Below are 23,943 nucleotides of genomic sequence, written 5' to 3' on the forward strand. Positions count from 1 at the left end.
GTGCTGGCCAAAGACAGCAAAGAACGGGGATTTGGAAGAGGACTCGCTCTCGTGGTTATTGTAAGAGAACTCGGCCCAAGGGAGGAGGTCCACCCAATCAGAATGGTGGGCATTAACAAAGTGCCGGAGATAGCTGGTAAGGATCTGATTGATCCGCTCCACTTGACCATTGGACTGAGGGTGGTAAGCGGAGGAGAAGTCCAGGGTGACGTCCAGCAGTTTACATGTGGCTCTCCAGAAGCGCGAGGTGAACTGAACTCCTCGATCCGACACGATGTGGAGGGGTAGGCCATGAAGACGGAAGATATGGCGGATAAAGTCCTTAGCCAGCTCAGGTGCAGATGGAAGACCAGGCAGGGGAATGAAGTGGGCCATTTTAGAAAAGCGGTCAGCGACCACCCAAATGACAGTACACCCGGCAGAGACAGGAAGATCGGTAATGAAGTCCATAGCGATGTGTTGCCACGGGGCAACAGGTATGGGAAGCGGCAGGAGATGACCAGCTGGTAAATGTCTGGGAACCTTGTTGCGGCCACAAGATGAACATCCAGAGACGAAGTCTACCACATCCTTATGCAGGGTAGACCACCAGTAATGCCGGGAAATGAGTAGGAAGGTCTTTTTTTGGCCGGCATGGCCAGCAAGTTTAGAAGAATGACCCCAGTGAAGAACCTTCTCACGGTCAGGAGGCGCCACGAATGTCTTGCCGGGTGGAAGACGAGTCAAATCCAGGGGGGCCACATTCATCACCTTGGAGGGGTCGATAATGTGCATAGGCTCCTCCTCTTGGTCGGAGGACAGGAAGGATCGGGACAAGGCATCAGTTTTGACATTCTTGTCCGCCGGGCGGAAATGAAGGATGAAATCGAAGCGGGCAAAAAACAAAGACCACCGGGCCTGACGTGGATTAAGTCTCTGGGCATTTTGGAGATATGCCAGGTTTTTGTGATCCGTGTAGATGATCACCGGGTATAGAGCCCCTTCAAGCAGGTAACGCCACTCCTCCAGCGCCAATTTAACGGCTAACAGTTCTCTGTCTCCAATGGAGTAATTGCGCTCAGAGGAGGAGAAGATTTTAGAGAAGAAGCCGCAGGTTACCATTCTCCCGGAAGAAGACTTTTGGGTGAGCACCGCTCCGGCTCCAGAGGAGGAAGCATCAACTTCCAGGTAGAACTGTTTGTTGCAGTCCGGGCGGTGCAGCACAGGGGCAGAGGAGAAGGCTTGATTCAGGGAAAGGAAGGCCTCCTCAGCTTCGGGTGGCCATACCTTGGGATTTGCTCCCTTACGGGTGAGCGCAGATATGGGCGCAGTCCGAGACGAGAAGTGAGGAATGAAGAGACGATAGTAATTAGCGAAGCCCAGGAATCGCTGTATCGCCTTCAAGCCCTCCGGCCGGGGCCACTTTAGGACAGCAGAGAGCTTCTCGGGATCCATTCGCAAACCCGTCTGGGAGATAACGTAGCCCAGAAATGGAAGAGAGGTCTGCTCAAAAAGGCACTTCTCGTATTTAGCATAGAGGTGGTTCTGCCTGAGCCTCAGCAGGACCTGACGAACATCCCTCCGGTGTGAGGGAAGATCCGGAGAGAAGACCAAGATATTGTCCAGGTATACCACCACGCAGGAGTAAAGAAGGTCACGGAAGATGTCGTTGACCAGTTCTTGGAAGACGACGGGAGCATTGCAGAGACCGAAGGGCATCACACGGTACTCATAGTGTCCGTCACGGGTATTAAATGCCGTTTTCCACTCGTCTCCCTGACGGATACGGACCAGGTTATACGCTCCACGTAGATCCAGCTTGGAAAAGATCCTGGCGCCTTTAAGGCGATCAAATAACTCGGAGATGAGCGGAAGGGGGTATATATTTTTAACCGTGATCTGATTGAGTCCTCTATAGTCAATACAGGGGCGTAGCGAGCCATCTTTTTTTTTGACAAAGAAGAATCCGGCTCCAGCCGGGGAAGTAGACTTCCGGATGAATCCCCTGGCCAGATTCTCCTCTATATACTCAGACATGGCCCGGGTTTCGGCTGCAGACAACGGATAAATACGCCCACGGGGTGGAGTGGCGCCAGGAACCAGGTCAATCGGGCAATCATATGGCCTATGAGGTGGCAATGTCTCTGCTTCCTTCTTACCAAAGACGTCAGCATAGGTCCAGTAAGGAGCCGGAAGACCGGGTAAGTTAGCTGGGGTAGGTGGAGGATGAACCGGACGAACCGGAACCAGGCAGGTCTTATGGCAGTCCGGCCCGAACCGGAGTACTTCACCGGAATGCCAGTTCAACACGGGTTCGTGTGTTTGGAGCCAAGGTAGACCTAGCAATAGGGAGTGGGAGAGTCCGGGCAACACATGGAAGGAGATTACCTCAGAGTGCAGCATTCCCACCTGCAGGGTTATGGGTAGTGTTGAGCCACCCCCGTAGTGTTCGAGTTCGGTTCGGTTCGTCGAACACCCGTGTGTTCGCCGAACTGTTCGTCGAACTGTTCGTCGAACACCTTCGAACACCGTTAAAACCAATGGCAGGCAAACAAAAACACATAGAAACACATAGAAAACACCTTCAAAGGTGTCCAAAAGCTGACAAACTGCTCAGAAGACACAACTAACACATGGAAAAGTGACAAGTACATATAGTCATGCGAAAAGAAAAGAGGTGGAGGAGTAAAAGGAGGGGGAGACACAGATATAGGCATGTCATGCCCTTCTAAAATCCAAAAAGTGAGAAGCCGAGACGGCCAGTCCGCTCCTGCCCGTGCCACCTCCGTGTCGCCGGGTTTGTGCCAGAGCCGCGGTGAACCCTGACGGCCAGCCCCCCTCTCCTAATACTGGTGCCTGTCCGCTGGTGGGTCGAGAGAGCCCCCCTGTGGTGGAGGCAGCTCTAAGCTTTTTAATTTAAATTGTCCCTCTAATTTGAATGAATACACTTTAAATCCATTTACAAGGATCTATTGGAGGGCAAGTCTCATGCCAGCAGCCGCGTAATTCCAGCTCCAGTAGCGTTCACTAAAGCTGCTGCAGTTAAAAGCTTTTATAAGGATCGAGCTCGGCTGTCCACCGCAAGGCATCCTAGTGCCAGTCCCAGCCCCTATGCCTTGGGGTGCCTCCTGATGCTCTTCACTAAGTATCCCGTGGTCCCGAAGCATTTCCTTTGAAAAAATTAAGTGTCCAAACTACAGGTGGTGTAGCTTGCTTAACAGCCGGGATAATCCGCTGACTAGCAGACACTGCTACTAGGCACAAAGTTTTTCCTGGGCTAGATGCAGTTAAAAATTTGTAAGTAGATACTCTCGTTGGATGCTGAGAAAGCATTCCATAGAGTCTCCTGGCACGCCATATATGATTCTCTTAAAAAGCTTGGGGTAGGGGTCTAGGGGACCCTTTTATAGCCAAAATCACGGCCCTGTATCACAATACGTCACCTAGGCTGAAGATAAATGGAACTGTAGCACCGAGGGCTCGGTTGCTACAGACGTATTGCACCTCACCCAGAGGTGTGATATCTCACTCTCAGATAAGGATGGAGTGTGGATCAGGACCCGACACCTGCATGCATTACACCAAATTGCCGTGGGGCAGGGCGACCAATATGCCCCTGAGATGGGCACGACAGTCCCTGTCCCTGGCTGGAGTGGGGGGAGGGAACACTGAGGAAGGGGAACCCTGCAGTGCAGGAGCAGGGAGGAAGCAGTTCCTGGGTGCATTGAGAAGGGAGTATAAAAGGTGGGCACCATCTTAGTTCAGTGCAGAGAAGTCTGAGCAGAAGTGGCAGGGAGCAGGGGCTATGCATGAGCTCTGCTCCGGAGGCGGGCCTAGTAACAGAGGCCCAGGCCTGCAAGAGGGAGAAGGAAGGAAGAGGAGCGGAGAAGGCTCCAGGAACGAGGAATGAAGGGATCCCAGGGGTGCGGACGGGCGAGTCGCCACCGCACGCCCGAATCCACCTGCGTGGAGGGGTCAGGCCAAAGGGGGAGACCGGTCCCCGAACTAGTGGAGGCAGGAAACGACCCTCAGCTAGAAACCGGAGGCTCTGACATTTTATGTGGCGCAGCCCCTTGCTCCACCCGCTAGGAAGGCACCACATAGGGTCAGGGAAACTGGCGCCAAGTTTACCAAGAGGAGGCCCGAGGCAGCCGGACAGAAGTGTTGGTAAGAAAGGCCAGACAAAGGACACACAAAGGGGGTCCTGTGAAGCGCTCCAAAGTTATCTGGGAGTTGTCTGAGCCCCTCACCTGGTGAGCACAGTACTACGTGGGCAGCCGTTACCTGCAGACGTGGTCTGGATAATAAGAACTGTGAGTAAAGGCCCTGAACTGCATCACTGACTCCGTTTCGTTACTGCTGCTGCCCTGCACCATCACCCCCATCCTCCGCATACACTGCCCTGAGGCTATACTCCTCCCGTGGGGAGTTATGCTACGCTCTGCTGCACCCACAACACCAGCCTTAGCGGTCTGCCCTGTAGCGGCGGTTCACTCTGACCGCAATCCACGGGTGGCGTAGTCGGACATTTAAACATCAAAACCACATAAATAGTTCCGCCACTGGTTTGACCGCCCTGAGCCACGGAACCGGATCGCCGCCACGAAGACTACAACCACCAGCATCCACCAAAAAGGGTCCGGCTCCGGGTGTCCCAAGGCCCAGGGGGTGTGTCAGAACATTTTCATCACCTTTCACAATCACCAATGGGACAAGGCAGGGATGTCCTCTGTCCCCTCTCTTATACATCCTAGTGACGGAGCACCTGCTCTCATCAATTCGCCATAACCCCAATATTAGGTGGATTGAGGTGGGAGGCACCGAGTACAAGTGCTCTCTATTTGCTGATGATGTCCTAGTATATATCACTCAATCACATATATCCATCCCTGCTGTTATGGCTGAAATAGATCACTTTGTTACATGGTAAAATTTTAAAATCAATGCAGCGAAGTCTGAGGCCCTCGATGTCTCCCTCCCTAAATCCATATAGGATTCCATCCAGTCCAACTTTCCCTTTGCCTGGCCCTCACAGGGTATCAAATACTTAGGAATTCCTATTCATAGAGACCTCTCCCATCTATGTTATCTTAATTTTGGGCCCTTTATTGAACAATTCCATACAGACCACGGTTGGCAAGTTAGAACTGTAAGATTCACTACGTGAACCACTGGTGTTTTGTGGAAAAGCACATGTACACCACGTTCCAAATTATTATGCAAAAAGTGTTTAGGAGTGATAAGGGAAGAATTTGTTTGTTTGTCAGTTAAACTCATTGATGGTGATGTGTGTCAGGGCTCTTTATATCACTGTAAGCAATTGCAGACACCTGTGCTAATTAGTTTGGCAGGTGTGTCCAATGAAAGGCAAGACTACTTAAGAAGGCTCTCTCACATTATTAAGCAGCCTACATTTTCTGCCAAAATGGGAAAGAAAAAGGATGTGTCGGCTGCTGAGAAGCAACAAATTGTGGAGTGTTTAGGTCAAGGCATGACTACAATCAACATTGTGCGATGATCAGGATGAAGTGTCTTGGCAATCAAGAAGTATGTAGCTGATTCACAGTACACACGTGTGCGTGCTGATAAGGGCAAATTGAGGACTCTTTCCTACAGGCAATTACGTCAGGTTGAAAGAGCAGCGGCAAAAAAGCCTTGTCATAGCAGCAGACAAGTTTTTGAAGCTGCTTGTGCCTCCAACGTCCCCCGAACAACAAGATGCAGGGTCCTTCAGAGGTTTGCAGCTGTGCATACGCCATCCTGTCGACCTCCTCTATCCACTTCACACAAGCAGAAACGGCTCCAGTGGGCCAAACATTACATGAAGACTGATTTCAAAACTGTTTTGTTCACGGATGAGTGCCGTGCAGCGCTCGATGGTCCAGATGAATGGAGTGGAGGATGGCTGGTTGATGGACACCCCACGCAAACACGGCTACAGCGCCAACAAGGAGGAGGTGGAGTAATGTTTTGGGCTGGAATCATGGGGAGAGAGATTGTCGGCCCCTTTAGGATCCCTGAAGGCGCTAAAGATGAACTCCATAATGTATGTGGATTTTCTCAAACAGCACTTCCTGCCATGGTTCAAGAAGAAGAACCGTGTATTTCACAGCAAGATCATTTTTCTGCATGATAATGCACCATCTCATGCTGCACATAAAACATCTGCATCTCTGGCTGATATGGGCATAAAAGGGGACAAACTTATGGTGTGACCCCCATGCTCCCCTGACCTCTACCCCATTCAGAACCTTTGGAGCATCATTAAAAGGAGTGTCTATGATGGCGGGAGGCAGTTCACATCTAAGCAACAGCTCTGGGAGGGTATTCTGTCCTCATGCAAAACAATTGAAGCAGAAACCATCCAAAACCTGACAAATTCAATGGACGAGAGAGTTCAGAAGCTCCTTTCGAACAAGGGGTCCTATGTGAAAATGTAACATCACCTAGAATAAAGTTTTGAGTTGAAAACTGTTTGATTTCAGTTTCTAACAACCTGCTAATGCTTATAATTTCAAAAATGACCATTTTTTTGGTCTTTATTAAAATGAAAAGGTTGATCGAAAAGTTTGGGGGATCTAAGAGTGTGGCAACCCAGTAGTCATGATTACTTCGAATTCTGACAATATGAGGGTCATGCTGCAGGTAGTGCAGCAAGAAGGCACTTATGTGTCTTGCGCATCTCGGAGCCCCAAAATTATTTTCCGGGCTAGATGCAGCTAAAAATTATTTTTAATTTTAAATCTGGTGAAGCTTATTATAGATGGCCTAATAGGATCAGTGCTGCACACTGCTACAAAGCCCAAATTATTTTCCAGTCAAGATACAGATAAACATGATTAGTAATTTGAAAGCTTAAAACGGTTGGTAGGGTGATTTTAACCAATCATCAAGCTTTTACTCTCCCCAGGATGACACAGGGGTAGAAAAGTCGTTTCGGATCCATGATTTGTTCATCTTTATGAACGTGAGTCTGTCTACATTATCAGTGGAGAGCCGCGTGCGCTTATCTGTCAGCACACCACCAGCAGCGCTGAACACACGTTCAGACAGAACGCTGGCTGCGGGCATGACAAGATCTCCAAGGCGTAAGTGGCTAGCTCCGGCCATTTATCCAGATTGGAAGCCCAAAAAGAGCAAGGGTCCAGTGACACAGTCGTGGCTTCAATGTTTACTTGGAGATACTCCTGTACCATCGTCTCTAGGCGTTGACTATGTGTCAGACTTCTTGTCTCCTGTGGCCTTGCAAAGGATGGGCTAAAAAAGTGGTGAAATGATTCCGCAAAATTGATGTTACCAGCAGATACTGTGGTTCTGTTACGGTTTGAGTGCTGAACACTTGACGGTCCCACGGTTGGCAAGTTGGAACTGTGAGATTCACTACGTGCACCACTGGTATTTTGTGGAAAAGCACATGTAAGATTCTGCAACAGTCTCTGCTGATACTCCTGCATGCGTGCATCCCTTTCTATGGCAGGAATAATTTCTGCAAATTTACTTTTGTACCGGGGATCTAACAGTGTGGCAACCCAGTAGTCAGGATTATTTCTAATTCTCACAATTCGAGGGTCATGTTGCAGGTAGTGCAGCAAGAAGGCACTCATGTGTGTTGCGCATCCAGGAGCACCAAGTCCCTGTTGTGTTGGTGGCGAGGTAACAATCATGCTTCCTTCCTCTGTCCTCTCCCCCCAACCTCGCACAACAGAAATGTGATCAAGGTCTCCCTCATCTGATGAGTCTTCCATCAGTTCGTCCTCCACTTCTTCCTGGGCTCCTGCACCTTCCTCACTAGTTTGGCTGCTACCATGCGCCCTGGTAAAACCATCTCCCCCACCCTCACATGCCTGCCGCCTTGGTGCTGCCGACCGTCTGGACCTTGCAGATGTTAGCCCTTCCGCATACAACTCCTCCTCCTCTACTTCCTCCACCTCCTCTTGTGCCACCACCTGACTCCGAATTCTGTTTAACATGTGCTCCAGCATGTAAATCACCGGAATAGTCATGCTGATAATGGCATCGTCAGCACTAAACATCTTCGTCGCCATTTCAAAACTGTGCAGAAGGGTGCATAGGTCCCTGATCTGAGACCACTCCTCCAGCGTGATTTGCCCCACCTCTGAATCTCGTTGGCCCAGGCTATACGTCAGAACGTATTGCACCAGGGCTTGTCGGTGCTGCCACAGTCGCTGCAACATGTGCAGAGTTGAATTCCACCGGGTAGGCACATCGCATTTTAGCCGGTGAAGTGGCAGGCCCAACGACTTCTGTAGAGATGTAAGTCGCTGAGCTGCGGGATGCGAACGGCGGAAGTGAGCACACAGCGACCGTGCCCTCTGCAGAAGGCCATCTAGTCTGGGATAGTGGGCTAAAAATTGCTGGACAACCAGGTTCAACACGTGAGCCATACAAGGCACGTGTGTGACATTGCCCCGGCGAAGGGCCGCACCCAGGTTTGCAGCATTGTCGCACACGGCCTTCCCTGGTTTCAGGTCCAGTGGAGACAACCATTCATGAAATTGGTTCTCCAGAGCTGACCACAACTCCTCAGCTGTGTGACTCACATTTCCCAGACATTTCAATGTAAAAACCGCCTGATGACGTTAGCCCTACTGCCAGCATAGTAAGGAGGTGTGCAGGATCCCTTCTGCGCAGTTAGAAAGCTTGTGGCATGACCAGACAGGCTTTGGGTGCAGGTGGAAGACCGAGAGGAGGTTGAGGAGGCAGAAGCAGTGGAGGAAAAATGACATAAAGAGGATTGACGCACAACTCGTGGGGACGGCAAGACTTGGACAGCAGCCCCTTGTCCTGCTGTCACCATAGTTACCCAGTGCCCAGTCAGCGACATGTAACGCCCCTGTCCATGCCTACTCGTCCAAGTGTCTGTGGTGAAATGCACCCTGTCACACACAGAGTTTCTCAAAGAAGCGGTGATGTTGTGTGCGACATGCTGGTGGAGCGCAGGCACACCTTTCTTTGAGAAGTAGTGCCGACTGGGCATCTGGTACTGGGGCACTGCGACGGACATAAGGTCTCGAAAATCCTCTGTGTCCACCAGGCGGAAAGGCAGCATTTCTGTAGCCAAGAGCTTGCAGATGGTGAAATTCAACCTCTTAGCTTTCTCATGGCTAGGAGGAAATGGTCTTTTACTTGTCCACATCTGAGGGACCGAGGGCTGGCTATTGTGCTTAGACGGGGTTGATAAGGGTGTCCCCGGCAAACTGCCGGTCTGTGAGGAAGATGCAGGCGGACATGTTAGGTTGCCTTGATCCAAAGGTGGTGCTATCGATGTCGGACAGCGCTCAAGACCAGCTGGTGTTACCACCTCCAAAGAAAATGATGACCTGCCAATCACGCTGGCTGTTGCGGGTAAAGAGGTGGCAGGTCTGCGCCCCAAAACAGGTGTGACTGCTGTCCCCCCAGTCACAGAGGATGAAGAGGCCGCGGATGCACAAGATATGGCAGACGGTGGTTGGCCCGGCCGGCTAGACCGCATTGTAGCACACTGAGCTTCCCACTGCAACTTATGCTTCATGTCCATGTGCCGGTTCATGCATGAAGTACTCAAACTATGTATTTTTTGGCCTCTACTTAGCTTTTGCTGACAAATGTTACAGATAACACGAGTTGGGTCATCTTTATCGATCTGAAAAAATGCCCAGGCTATGCAAGGCTTAGCACCCATGCGACCTGAAGAGCCACCACGACTTGTGGTGAGAGGCAGAGTTGTGTTTGAGGATGCAGTTGTTGACGTGCTTCCAGTACTACGTCTCTGTCCAGGAAGGCGCAACCTGACCTCGTCGTCACTAGCATCTTCCTCCACCTCCTCTGCTGACCTCATCTCTTGGCTGACTGTGGGTTGACAGTAAGTGGGATCTCCGACCTCATCATCATCACCCTGTGCGTTATCACACCCGTCGTCCTCAGAGCCAACCTGTTCCTGCCCTGACAAAAAACTAAAGTTGTCGCTCCAATCAGGTATTTGAGTCTTATCATCGTCTTCCTCATTGTCTCCACCAACAGGAGTTACAGTTTGGGAATGAGGGTCTACATTATGGTCAGAACCTTCTGCGTCTGGTCCTGGATCCGACTCATAAAGATTCTGGGCATCAGTGCAGATCATTTCCTCGTCTGGATTCACAGAAGCGCTGGAGTCGACCTCTGATTCCCAGGCTATAGTATGAGTAAACAGCTCTGCAGACTCAACCATCTGTTCTACCTCATACTCAGACGGGCAGCTGGAGATTTGGGAGCTGTGAGGAAGCAAGTGCGATTTGGGTGACACCTTTAAGGACTGGAGTATTTGTGATGTTGAAGTTGATGTGGAGGAGAGCCCACTTAAAGGAGCACTTGATATCCGTTGAAGCACCTGCTGTTTTTGTGCCTCATCTGGAATTTGTAGCGATTGGCGTGGCCGTAAGAAAGGGATCTTATCACATTGTCCGCTAAAAGAAGTAGACATTTTAGTTTGGCTGGAAGATGGTCTTTCTTCTGCACCTACCCCACGGACACAACCTTTTTTCCCCTTCCCAACACGCCTATTCCCCTTTCCACCAGCAGCAGGCCTTTTTCCACTCATTTTGGTGGTTAACTAATTCACAACTCTGGAGTTGTTTGCACAAAAAAACAATGGATGGTAACCGAGCAGAGCTGAGTGGCCAAACTGTGGTATTAGGCCAAAACTATTGGCTGGGTTAGATGCAGAAAAAAATTATTTTTAATTTGCAACCTGATGGAGGTCAGTATAGATGGACTAATAGACCAAGTCCCACACACCGCTAGAAGCCCAAATATTTTTTCAGAGCTAGATGCAGAAAATTTTTTTATTCAATTTGCAACCTGATGGAGGTCAGTATAGATGGACTAATAGACCAAGTCCCACACACTGCTAGAAGCCCAAATATTTTTTCAGAGCTAGATGCAGAAAAAAATTATTTTTAATTTGCAACCTGATGGAGGTCAGTATAGATGGACTAATAGACCAAGTCCCACACACCGCTAGAAGCCCAAATATTTTTTCAGAGCTAGATGCAGAAAAAAATTATTTTTAATTTGCAACCTGATGGAGGTCAGTATAGATGGACTAATAGACCAAGTCCCACACACCGCTAGAAGCCCAAATATTTTTTCAGAGCTAGATGCAGAAAAAAATTATATTCAATTTGCAACCTGCTGGAGGTCAGTATAGAAGGACTAATAGAACAAGTCCCACACACTGCTAGAAGCCCAAATATTTTTTCAGAGCTAAATGAAGAAAAAAATTATTTTTAATTTGCAACCTGATGGAGGTCAGTATAGATAGACTAATAGACCAAGTCCCACACACTGCTAGAAGCCCAAATATTTTTTCAGAGCTAGATGCAGAAAAAAAATATTTTTAATTTGCAACCTGATGGAGGTCAGTATAGATGGACTAATAGACCAAGTCCCACACACTGCTAGAAGCCCAAATATTTTTTCAGAGCTAGATGCAGAAAAAAATTATTTTTAATTTGCAACCTGATGGAGGTCAGTATAGATGGACTAATAGACCAAGTCCCACACACCGCTAGAAGCCCAAATATTTTTTCAGAGCTAGATGCAGAAAAAAATTATATTCAATTTGCAATCTGCTGGACGTCAGTATAGAAGGACTAATAGAACAAGTCCCACACACTGCTAGAAGCCCAAATATTTTTTCAGAGCTAAATGAAGAAAAAAATTATTTTTAATTTGCAACCTGATGGAGGTCAGTATAGATGGACTAATAGACCAAGTCCCACACACTGCTAGAAGCCCAAATATTTTTTCAGAGCTAGATGCAGAAAAAAATTATTTTTAATTTGCAACCTGATGGAGGTCAGTATAGATGGACTAATAGACCAAGTCCCACACACCGCTTGAAGCCCAAATATTTTTTCAGAGCTAGATGCAGAAAAAAATTATATTCAATTTGCAACCTGCTGGAGGTCAGTATAGAAGGACTAATAGAACAAGTCCCACACACTGCTAGAAGCCCAAATATTTTTTCAGAGCTAAATGAAGAAAAAAATTATTTTTAATTTGCAACCTGATGGAGGTCAGTATAGATGGACTAATAGACCAAGTCCCACACACTGCTAGAAGCCCAAATATTTTTTCAGAGCTAGATGCAGAAAAAAATTATATTCAGTTTGCAACCTGATGGAGGTCAGTATAGATGGACTAATAGAATGATGCTATGCCCAAAAGATTTTACTTCACTAGGTGCAGTAAAAAAATTGGTATTCTATACACAGGTGGTATATCTTGCAACACAGATAGGCTACTCCACTGACTAACACACTCTGCAATAGGCCAAAAAGGATTAGCTTTGCTAGATTCAGCCAAATGCTGTGAAAAAAACTTGCACAGCACTGGCACAGACCTGCCTGGCAAAAACTGATAGGAACTGATGTAACCTAGTCCTGAAAAGGACTCCAATTACAATTAGTCTTTACTCCCACAATCTATCTATTTAAGAGCACAGACCTGCCTGATAAAAGTCGTAGGAAATGCTGTAACCTAGTCCTTAAAAGGACTGCAATCACAACTATTCCCTACTCCCAAGCTATCTGTATATTTGTGCGAAAATTGGCTTGAAATTAACAAGGTATAGCGCACACAGCAACAGCGGTGCCGTCTAACACGCAGCTGCAGCAGTGAGAAAATGGTGGCGACGGGGAAAATGGCTTGGTCTTATAGGGCAAGGACATGTGACATACACTGCCAATCACACATGTCCTTGCTTGTGTGAAAAAAAGCACTTCGCTCCGTGTGTGCGCTGCTGATAGGCTGACAGATTGCACCTCCCCACTGCAAATGCGGGAAAGAGAAAAAAAAATGGAGATCTTCATTGTTCCTGCAGAGATCCATCCCCTGCCCCTCCCCCCGCCCCGCTGTACACTCAAACTGCGTATTAACATTAATTTTCATCATTACTGAGAAAAAATCCAGTTATGATTTTGGTGCACGAACAGTTATCGAACATAACCTCGAACAGCCGAATTTTTCTCAAATTGTTCGTGTTCGCCGACCGGCTCGAACACCGCCCAAAACAGCTCGAATTTGAGATTGGCGAACAGTTCGAGTAGAACAACGCTCATCTCTAGTTATGGGTTCCGTGGCGAGCAGGATGGTCACCGGAAGGAGTCTTCCATCCACTGAGGCGACCGACAATTGTTCAGCCAGAGACTTGGTGGGAATACGGTATTTCTCAACCAGGGACTGGGAGATGAGGTTTCCAGCGGATCCAGAATCCAGGTGGGCGAGTTCAAAGTGACGGGTCTCTCCCCAGGAGATAGATACAGACAAGGTCAGGGTTGGAGAGGATTTATTTTTGTCTAGGGCGACCTCTCCGAGCGGTCCTAGACACTGGAGTTTCCCGGCCTCTCCGGGCAGGAACGAATCAAGTGCTCCTTACTGCCACAATAGAAGCAGCTCCCCTCGGCTCGGCGAGACTCCTGGCGAGATTTGACCATCTTGGTCTGGTCGACCTGCATGGGCTCGGGTGAGTGTGCCCGGGGAGTGACAGAAGAGGAGATAGGTTTCTGGAAAGTAGGAGCTAGGCGGGGAAACCTTCTCTCTCGGGTGGTCTCTTTGGTGCGTTCTTGAAACCGGATGTCAATCCGGGTAGCCAACGACACCAGGTCATCCAGGGTGGTAGGAATATCCCGACCGGCGAGCTCATCTTTAATCCGACCGGAAAGGCCCTCCCAGAAGACGGACACCAGGGCCTCATTATCCCAGGCAAGCTCAGAAGCAAGGGTGCGGAACCGTATGGCATATTGGCCCACGGTGAGACTCCCTTGACGGAGACGTAGCAAAGAGGAGGCAGATGAGGTTTTTCGTCCCGGTTCATCGAAGACTCTCCGGAAAGCAATGAGGAAAGACGACAGGTCGGACACCAGGGGATCCCCTCTCTCCCACAGGGGGTTAAGCCATGCCAGTGCCTCCCCAGTGAGATGGGACATGATGAATGCCACTTTGGCCCGGTCGGAGATAAACTGGTGAGTCAAGAGTTCAAAGTGCAGGGTGCACTGGTTTATGAAGCCCCGAGCTTGAGTGGGGTCCCCTCCGAAGCGAGGAGGTGCAGACAGCCGGGGTCTGAGACAGGATGCCATGGTATTGGTGGGCAACGGTGCTGCCGGGGCGCGAGTCGTGACACTAGCGGTGGTTGCTGGTGGAGCAGACAGTGTGTCCAGGCGGGAGTTGACATTCCGCAGGTGGTCCAGGATGGACTCCTGCTGGGATCTCTGACGGGAGAGTTCATGGTATAGGTCAGAGAGCGAGGGAGCTTGGGTGCCACCGGGTTCCATGGCCCGAGCAAACTGTAACGGGTCTGGGAGGCGGAACCTCTGAGCTACTATACAAGGGGGCGGTCCTTGTAAGGGAGCGGGTGGCGACCAGGCAGGCAGTCACAGCAGGTGACCGGGACAGTCTCTAGAAGAACGGGCAGGAGGTCACGGCAAGTGACCGGGGCAGTCTCTGGATAAACGGGCAGATGGTCACGGCAAGTGACCGGGGCAGTCTCTGGATAAACGGGCAGATGGTCACGGCAAGTGACCGGGGCAGTCTCTGGGTGAACGGGCAGATGGTCACGGCAAGTGACCGGGGCAGTCTCTGGGTAAAGGGTTGGTATGACCTGTGGCGGCTGATGGTAGACGTGAGCTCCCAGGTGAGCAGGCGAGAGTCTCTGGATAAACGGGTGGTCACAGCATGTGACGGCGGAGCCTCCAGGAAGACCAACAGACAGGCGGCAGATGAGCGCTCCCAGGTGAGCGGGCAGAAGTCTCTGGACAGGCGGGTGGTCACAGCACGTGACGGCAGAGCCTCCAGGTAGGCTAGCAGACAGGCAGCAGATGAGCGCTCCCAGGTGAGCGGGCAGGAGTCACTGGACAGGCAGGTGGTCACAGCACGTGATGGCAGAGCCTCCAGGTAGGCTAGCAGGCAGGTAGCAGGAGTGCGCTCCCAGGTGAGCGGGCAAGCTGGTCCATAGACAGACTGACAGGAGTAGTAAGGCAGACCGTCGGACCTCAGGCTAGCAGGCAGGTAGCAGGAAATCAGGCAGGAATTAGACAGCAGACTGGCAGGAATCTGGCAGGTATCTGGCAGGTAACTGGCAACGGGACCTGAGGGCTGAAGCAGAGTAGTGAACAGTGCTACAACATTGCTCGGGCACCTCCATTTTGGAGGAGGTGCCTTTTATATGGGAGGTCCTCCGGAAAGTGGCCGGGGACTCCTTAGGACGGCGCACGCGGTCCCTTTAAGAGAGGGGGAGCGCGCGCGCGCGCGCCCTAAGCACACTGCCGGGGAAGGAGCGCGTGCCGGAAGCAGCAGGGAGAGCAGCGCTGGAGGACGCCGCGCCAGGAGCGGGGAGGTGAGAGGGACGGCGTCTCTGCCTAGAACGGGGCAGAGACGCCGATGCTACACCTAACAAGTGAGAAAAACATTTATGTGGACAAAATATCGTTAGTATTCACAGCATCTTGTTCTATGTAAACAGGGGATGAGCTACCGATAAGACAAAACTGTATGGGGTCACAATAATTGTGTTAGGGATAGTTTTGTCCACATCGTTAGTTGTTGGCCTGTGAAAATAGGCAGTTAAATGAGGATTCGTCCTAGTCAATCCCCCAGGTGTATTGGTGGGCTGAGATCAGCAGGTCTAATGCTCCAATTCCTTGAATCACACAAGTGATATGTCCTAGTGCTGTTGCGTTATTTTTCAAGACAGCAAACTGACCCATAGGGTTTCATTGATCCATACACATATCAGTTTTAAAAATGGGTCCGTGAGACTCAGAACATGTCATTATGTTGTGGAGCAGATTAGGCCATTAAAGTCTATGGGAATCCACGAGACAAGGGTGAAACTAGGAAGTCATACTTTGTACTTCAGAGTTCCATCCTAATTTTATACAGTTTTAACTTATACATTGTTAAATTTTAATGGATAAAAAAAAAAGGTCAATCGACCTGCTTTAGTTAAAAAAGAGTGGGGATGAGAAAAAATTGATGCAACTAAAATGCAACTACAGTAGGATTAAAAAAATGAGTCTATTTCTCTCGGACGGTAAAAGATGTACACAGATGTGTGAATATTTCTTTCGGAAGAATTTCCTTATCTAAGAAGATATAATCCACTTCAGTCCATGGCACTTAACACTAAATATGTCTCCTGCATCATGGCATATCACGAGGATATGTGATCACATTCATAAAGCCAGCTTTTTGTTCTTCATACAGCTAATTTCTATGTATAATACTCGTGTTTTTATAAGCCCATAGTGCCCCTTAAAGCACCAAGGCCCAGTGATGACTGCTATCTCTGCATGCTCTATACCTTCATTGTTGCTCAGAATCTTTGATACGTTTCTTGATATGTAATTGTTATACTGTGTGCTCACAGCTTTGTATTGTTTGTATATATTTGTATAGCTTTTTACACCAGAATTATTCTTATGTCAAAGGTGAACACATTAGTGGCCAGTTTGTGTGCATCGTCTGTACATAAACTGTTACTATTCTATTTGCTTTGCATCATTGAGTATCTAATGGAAGCCGATCATAAAGATAAGTATAAAACGGCAGTTTTGAATTTTAGAATTTCAGATTAGTGTGAAAAGAAATATTTATAACATTGGAATTTCAAACAAACCTGATCATGTAACTATTTTTTTCTGAATTATTATTTTAATTATTGCAGACTAAATACAATATATCGACAAAAGTTTTGGGACACATCTTTTTTTTATCATTGTTATTAGGTTACTAATTTAGTCCCACTACCAAAGCTGTACTGTGACAGAATGGACAAAGAGCTGGCTGAAGTTGAGTTTCATACTGTAATAGGATGATACCATTGTGACAAGTCCAGTTTGAGAAATGTCTCAAACTGGACTCGTGAGAGCATTGAAAAGTAAGAGCGTTTAGGAAGCACAGCAACTCAGACATGAAGTAACATATCACATGTAGTTACAAAGCAAGCTTGCTGACTGCTGAGGCGCAAAGTGCAATGTGCATAAAAATTGCTAATACAGTTCCAAATTTACCTTGGCAATAACCACAGGACAACATTGTGTAGTAGAATCTTCATTACATCACCAAGCACAATGCCAATCATCGGAAGGAGTGGTGGAATCTGAAGCAGTGGAAACATGATACGTGGAGTGACAAATCATGCTTCTCCGGCTTGCAGTCTGATCAGACGAGTCTAAGTTTGGCGAATACCAAGAGAGCATTATTGCCTGACTACATTGTGAGAACTGTAAAGTTTGGTGGGGGAAGAATTATAGTATGGGGTTGTTTTTCAGAAGTTTGCCTAGATCCCTTAATTTCAATACAGGGAAATCTTTATGCTTCAGCATACTAACCATTCTGGACAATTGTAGGTGTCCAAGCTTGGGTGAACAGTTTGAGGAAGGCCCTTTTCTGATCCAGCATGAATGTGCCCTACAGTTATGGGTGTTCTGAGTAATTTGAAGATCATTGGAGACAGGTACAAAAATATGGCTGACAGGAAATGCTTACCAGGTCCGGACCTAAGTGTGAATGACTTTCTGTGGTTGTCTCCCAGGAATGTCACATAGAAGGTTGCTTCCTAGAAGCTGGGACCAAGATTTATTGTTCCCTATAAAATTACCGCCATCATTAATTCTGCAGCGTTTCGTCTTGAGCTACCCCAGGCCCTTAAGATCCACAATGTGCTTCACAGGTCTCTGCTCAAGAAATATGTATAACCTCTTGACTCCTCTCCCCTGCTGCCGCTCCCAATCATGGTTGATGGTAATTTGGAGTTTCAGATTTTGAGGATTGTAGATTCTCGCCTCCAGTGTCGTTCCATACAGTACTTGGTGCACTGGAAGGGTTATGGTCCAGAGGAAAGGATGTGGGTTTCGGCATCAGAGATGAATGCCCCCAGGCTGGTTCGTTCAATCCACACCTCTTATCCTGAGAAACCTGGTCCTGAGTGTCCGGAGGCCACTCGTAGAAGGGGGATACTGTCACGGGTGTGTCAGGTGTGACAGACAGTCGCTCTGGAGCCAGCTGTAGAAGGTCACTGCACTTGGCATTGCAGACACCTTCTTGATTCCCTCATCTCTGTACTATAGTTATATCCTTCTTCCTTTAGGACCCAGCAGCGACCTCCACCTTCTGTTGCTGATTGACACACCTTTGCTGGGTAGTTAAATAGTCTCAATTTCTCCAGAGAGTCACCAGTGATAGTTCTATGTACCTCTGTGTAGGCTTGGAGCACTAACAGTTGGCTAGTTTCTTCCCTAGTGGCTTGGAGGACAGTTGGCGTTATCTCTCTGGTATCTGCTCAAGCTAAGTGTATCCCCTTTGTTTGTCGACCTTGTTGTCTTTAGTTTGTAGTGGGGCTTGAGTAGTGCTCACCCTGTCCCTTTCCTATCTAGAGCCAAGCTCTAGGGACATTCGGGTCATAGGTTCCTGCTCGGCGATAGGTGTGGAACCTATATAGGGACCATAGAGTAGGCAGGGTGATACTAGATCTGCCTAGGGGGTCTCCACTCCCCCTTTACGTAGTGTTTGGGCTTCTTCCCCCTCTTCCCTTCATGTTTCTTAGTCTTTCCCTCACCTTGCGTGACATCTACTGCATAAAGCAAATTCCACAAAGGCACGGTTGGGGGCGTTTGATATGGAAGAACTTGACTGGGGAGAACAGAGCCCTGACCTCAACAATATCAAACATCTTTGGATAGAACTAGAACAGAGAATGACAGCCAAGACGTCTCATCTAACATCAATTTCTGACCTTACAAATGCTCTTCCGGATAATTGGACAAACTTTCCTATAGACTCAGTATAAAGCCTTCACAGTTTGAGTGGAAGTTGTTTTAGGTGCAAAGGGGAGACCAGCTTCATATTAATGCCTATGGTTTTGAAATAAAAGCTCCTGTTGGTGTAATGTGTATGTGTCGACTCATAGTACATTTGTCTATATAGAATAGATCTGCATATGATCTATTCGGAAACAGTGAAATACTTTATAAGCAGTATACCAGGCTAATCAATCGAAAAGCTACTTGGTTGAATCTTGATTAACTTTTTAACGAATTATGATGCACATTTTCACTGTCAATGACATTTAAAAGACTTCAAATGCTCCCATAGGCCCCCTGTACATGATCATTGGAAACTGATAGGTTACTATTGCAATGGTGGGCCACCAGTAAATGCCATGTTAGTTCTCCTGTGAAGCTCAGCAAAAGACAGAGCTACATAGGAGGCATGTGATTCCATTATATATTGCAATACTATGGTGTTATAATGTGTAGTATAAGAAATGAAATGATTGCAGGATCAAGTCCACCATGGGGACTAAAAAATAAAGTAAAAATAAACATAATGTTTAAAAAAAACATATTTAAAAGTATAAATTACCACCTTTTTCCCCTTTCAAAAATAAAGAAATAAAAAAATGTAAAAAGATAAACATATTTGGTATTGTTGTGTCCAAAAGTCCAATCTGTAAAAATATTACATTTTTTAAACTGTACCCTAAAAAAATGAACATCACAATTTTAATTTTTTGGTCGCTTCCTCATTAAATTCAATAAAAACAGAAAAAAATGTCACACGTATCACAAAATGGTATCATTAAAAATGCCAGCCCGGGGTAAATTTACATACAGCTCCATCAATGGAAAAGTGAAGCTTTATGGTTTTGCCATAATCATACTGATCTGGAAAATCATGCTGCTAGTTCATTTATGCTTCAACAGGAACACAGTAAAAACAAAATCTAGCAAACAGTGGTGAAATCATGGTTTTTTTTTGCAATTTCACCTCACTTGGATTTTTTTTCTCTTTTTCCATAATAAAATTAATTTGTACTATTTTTAAAGAAGTTGTCCAGTACTTTTTTTTAACTAGCCCAATGTATTCAGCATGTGGGCATAAGTATATTTGTAAATACCTTGTGTTGCTGATAATGTCTGTGAGCGGCGCTATCAGTGGCCGCACACAGGCATCACGTTTCCCCGCGCTGACGTCACGACAAGTGAGGCATGACTCAGCGCTGGGGACCCCCCGCATCACACCCAGCATCCACCACGCGCTTTCCCAATGAATGGAGAGAGGGAGAGTGCGCGGTGGATGCCGGGATGCCAGCAGCCACCGGTGGAAAGTGGAAGAGGGACCCTTGGCTGCAGCCTGGACTTGTCGTGACATCAGCGGATGCCAGCGCCGGCTGCAGCCGGGGGTCATGTGATGCCTGTGAGCGGCCAGTGATAGCGCCGCTCACAGGCATTATCTGCAACACAAGGTATTTACAGAGATACTTATGCCCACATGCTGAATACATTGGGCAACTTAAAAAAAGTACCGGACAACTCCTTTAAAGACCACAACTGATTCTGAAAAAAACAAGCTCTCATACGGCTATGATGCAGGAAAAATAAAAGAGTTATGGCTCTTGGAGGAAGAGAAGGAAAAAAGTGAAAGCACAAAAACAAAAAATTCCCTGGTAAAAGAGTTAACGTATTAAAGAGTTAATGCATTAATAGAATTTCTATTTAATGTACATATTTCTATTATTTTATTTATTTATTTTATTTGTTATTTATTTTTTATTTTATTTGTTATTGTAATTTACTAAAGTTATTCAGCTAGAATATAGACTATAACAGATATAATAACAACAAGAGACAGAAACGGAGCTTTCAAAATGCAAATACAAAAGGAATTTTATTATTGGTATAAATACACTAAAAAGTACATGTAAAGTCCATAAGAGGGAATATGAATCATGATGTGTGCAAAAAGAGCAGAGACCCCAGACAGAAATAATCAGACCTCAGGTAGGCGACATTAAAGTGCAAAACATGATGTACAGCAAGTGATAGACACTAAGCACGCCAAGCCACTCAAAGAGTAAGCAGGGGAGCAGAAAATACTGCTGGAATACCCCATAATCCGTACAAAATCTAAAAACAATAAGGGGCAAAAGGCAATGCAAGTGAAAATACACTAAGCTGAATAGTGAAACATCAATAAATAGTCAAGGCACTAACCCAAGGGCTGAGAACCCCCCAAGTGGGGATGAAAAAGGTACAAAAGGTACAAAGGGTACAAAAAACACCTACCCAGCAGTATTCCCTCTTATGGACTTTATATGTACTTTTTAGTGTATTTATACCAATAATAAAATTCCTTTTGTATTTGCATTTTGAAAGCTCCGTTTCTGTCTCTTGTTGTTAATATGTATTTTGGAGCTATGTTGCTGGTTTGACACGTGTGTGCTTGTAGACTTATATGGGCACTGACTTGCCTCCAGCAATTATGTTTTTGGGTTTGATTTTGCTATAACAGATATAAGTCTAACTATTAGTATCAATGAGGAAAATGGATCATATTTAAAACTACGTCATTTTCAAATCTCTATTTGCTTAGGAAATATGTCTAAAAAGATTAAAAAATATAGCTTACTGTATGTACAGCCATACACTTCTACTCTCATTCCAATCCTGCCATTCATATTCCAATCCAATGGGTTGAAACGCAGGTATCTTGCTCGTATGTGGTTCTGAAGCTTGTAGTAAACAACGCTGTCGGCATTTGTATTTCCTATAAATTCCTAAAATGACAAAATTGGACAATATGTATATAAATATTACAAAAACAAAGGTGCCAGAAAATACACAAATATACATTGCTTTATTTATATTTTGAACCTAAAGAATTATTCCAAAGATCTTTTTTTATTCTCTAAGCCTGTCTAAATACATGTGTTATGTAGTGCAATAAGATACTTATCGATTGCCGTCGTCTCCTATTTCAAGCATTGCATCGGTCCTCTTCTCACTCTGAAATTCTGACTCGCTGGATCACACTGGGGTTTATGTGTGAACCAGAAGTCACTTTTACAATGTAAGTCTATGGAACCTCATTTTTTTTATATAATTCTTTATATAAAGGACATATAATGTAACAACAACCACAACACAAAGTATATAAATATGATTACAAACAAGAATTATAAATCAAGGTGATTGGGAGGTACAAAAGCCATATCAAAGAGAAAATAATATTAAATGACCAAATCAGTATGAACTAAATGAGCCCATCAAGTAATAGGTGGGACAATGATGGGAAGAATGAGCTGAATAAGTGTCAGTAAGAAGGAGGTAATTGAATGTGGATGATTAATAGACCTATGGTGGTCGCAAAGGAGAGAAGGGGGTTAGGGCTGAGTAAGGTTGGAGTTTAAATCAGTTAAAGGGGTTGTCCAGTCCAAATCGATAAGTATGTAGTCTTTGCGGCCTCGCTCCACTTCCATTGAGCAAAGCTGCGCCCCGACTAGTAATGCAGCCATCCAGTGGACATGGCAAACTAGAGAGCGCACAAGTGCATGGAAGCGAGGCTGTGACCACTGAACGGGCCTTGGCCGGTGTATGTATAACTCATACTTACCCTCTGGTCCCTGCTCAGAAACCGGCAAATCCCTGCAGCGCACAGAGCACTGAGAGGATTCAAGAGTCTGCAGTTACACCGAGTGACTGCTGCAGACTGATTGATTTGGACCGGGCAACCCCTTTAAGTTTCAGTGGCAAATTTAAGATCCAAGGTGACCAAGCTTTTCAGAATGATGAGTGATTGTGTGTTTCCAAACTAGACAATTCCTTCCGTCCATAAGTCAAATGTACTTTATCTAACCATTCTGAATGGATCGGGGGAGCGGATTGCTCCCAATGAATTGGGATAAGATGCTTTGCGGCAACTATCAATAGAGGCAAAAGATCATATTTTTTTGTTTTAAAGTGTTTGGAGGGGCAGGACAATAAACATCAGCAGGGTTTAGGCTCCATGTTAGTAATATGGTACCTCGTTATGATGCTCAATAGGCTTACATTGTAAAAACATTTCTGGCGAGTGGAGTGTCGCTGGAAACTAGGAAAGATGGCAATCAGTAAGTATTTTATTGCACTTACACTGCATAACTCCCATATTTAGACAGGTTTAGGGAATAAAAATATTATTGAGAGCGATTCTTTAATGCAGGTCAGCGGGCTGGGAGAAGCCAACAGGGACCCGCCTGTCCGACTAGTCTACAGTGCAGTCTCGGTCCGAGCGGGTTTTTAAAGTATGTTTTTCTCTGAAACACTGCAGTATTTTAGAGTCATACATACCTGGCTGAGATAATACAACCAAAGTCTAAAACATGCTGCCCATGAATTAGGCAGCATGTATCAGCTGTTTCCTTTAAGACACCATGTATATTAATGATTATCATAAGAATCAATAAGGTTATGATGCAAAGATACTGATCAGGCGGTATTCATAAAGACTTCCCAGATCTGTCTAATTTTTCCTTAGTTGCAAAAAATAAGGTCATATTTACAATATAGCTTTACAGAGTTTTTTTGGACAAATAATTCATCAAAAACAAAATGTGCAATGTATAAAATCATTGTTTAATATAATTCATTTTATGTAATCATTAGTTTAGATTGCATTAAGGATTCAATAGTATTCAAAAATGTATGCAATATTTTCTGGGTCCTAAAAATAGAACTGGCTCCAAAGCAACTGTTTGAAAAAAACAAATAAAATGACATATTTTATGCATCAGTTGCCTACTCAAATTTAGAATATTTATTCAAGAAAATATAAAAATACAACAGCAGTATTGAAACAAATGCTAATGTGAATATTGCTAACTTTAGTTTTCTGCGCTTTGTAGCATGCTTTAAGAAAAATGAAGTGAAGACTTGAAGTTTGGAAATGGAATCTGTCACCAAGTTTTTGAGACCTAATCTGAGAGCAGCATAATGTAAGGGCAGAGACCCAGATTCCAGCAATATGTCACTTACTTGGCTGCTTGCTACTATTTTGATAAAATTCCTGTAGTAACACCAGTAGATTATCACTAGTTAACCTACTGTCAACTAGTCCTTCATATTTGCAAGCTCTGTATAACTCCGCCGCCACCACTGATTGGCTGCT

General features: G+C 46.1%; 1 protein-coding gene across 1 annotated transcript in view; it reads right to left on the minus strand.

Moving 5' to 3' along the window:
- The window catches only part of CNTNAP4 (contactin associated protein family member 4), a 636,367-nt gene that overhangs the window by 295,409 nt on the left and 317,015 nt on the right, over positions 1-23,943 (minus strand). The window contains exon 4 of the mRNA XM_073670996.1: positions 21,427-21,574. Coding sequence (XP_073527097.1) covers positions 21,427-21,574 — 148 coding nt within the window. The remainder of the gene's footprint in view (positions 1-21,426; positions 21,575-23,943) is intronic.

The sequence above is a fragment of the Phyllobates terribilis genome, unplaced genomic scaffold, assembly GCF_046119375.1.
Source record: "Phyllobates terribilis strain yellow unplaced genomic scaffold, ASM4611937v1 Scaffold_1__5_contigs__length_1240528914, whole genome shotgun sequence".
Classification (NCBI taxonomy): domain Eukaryota; kingdom Metazoa; phylum Chordata; class Amphibia; order Anura; family Dendrobatidae; genus Phyllobates; species Phyllobates terribilis.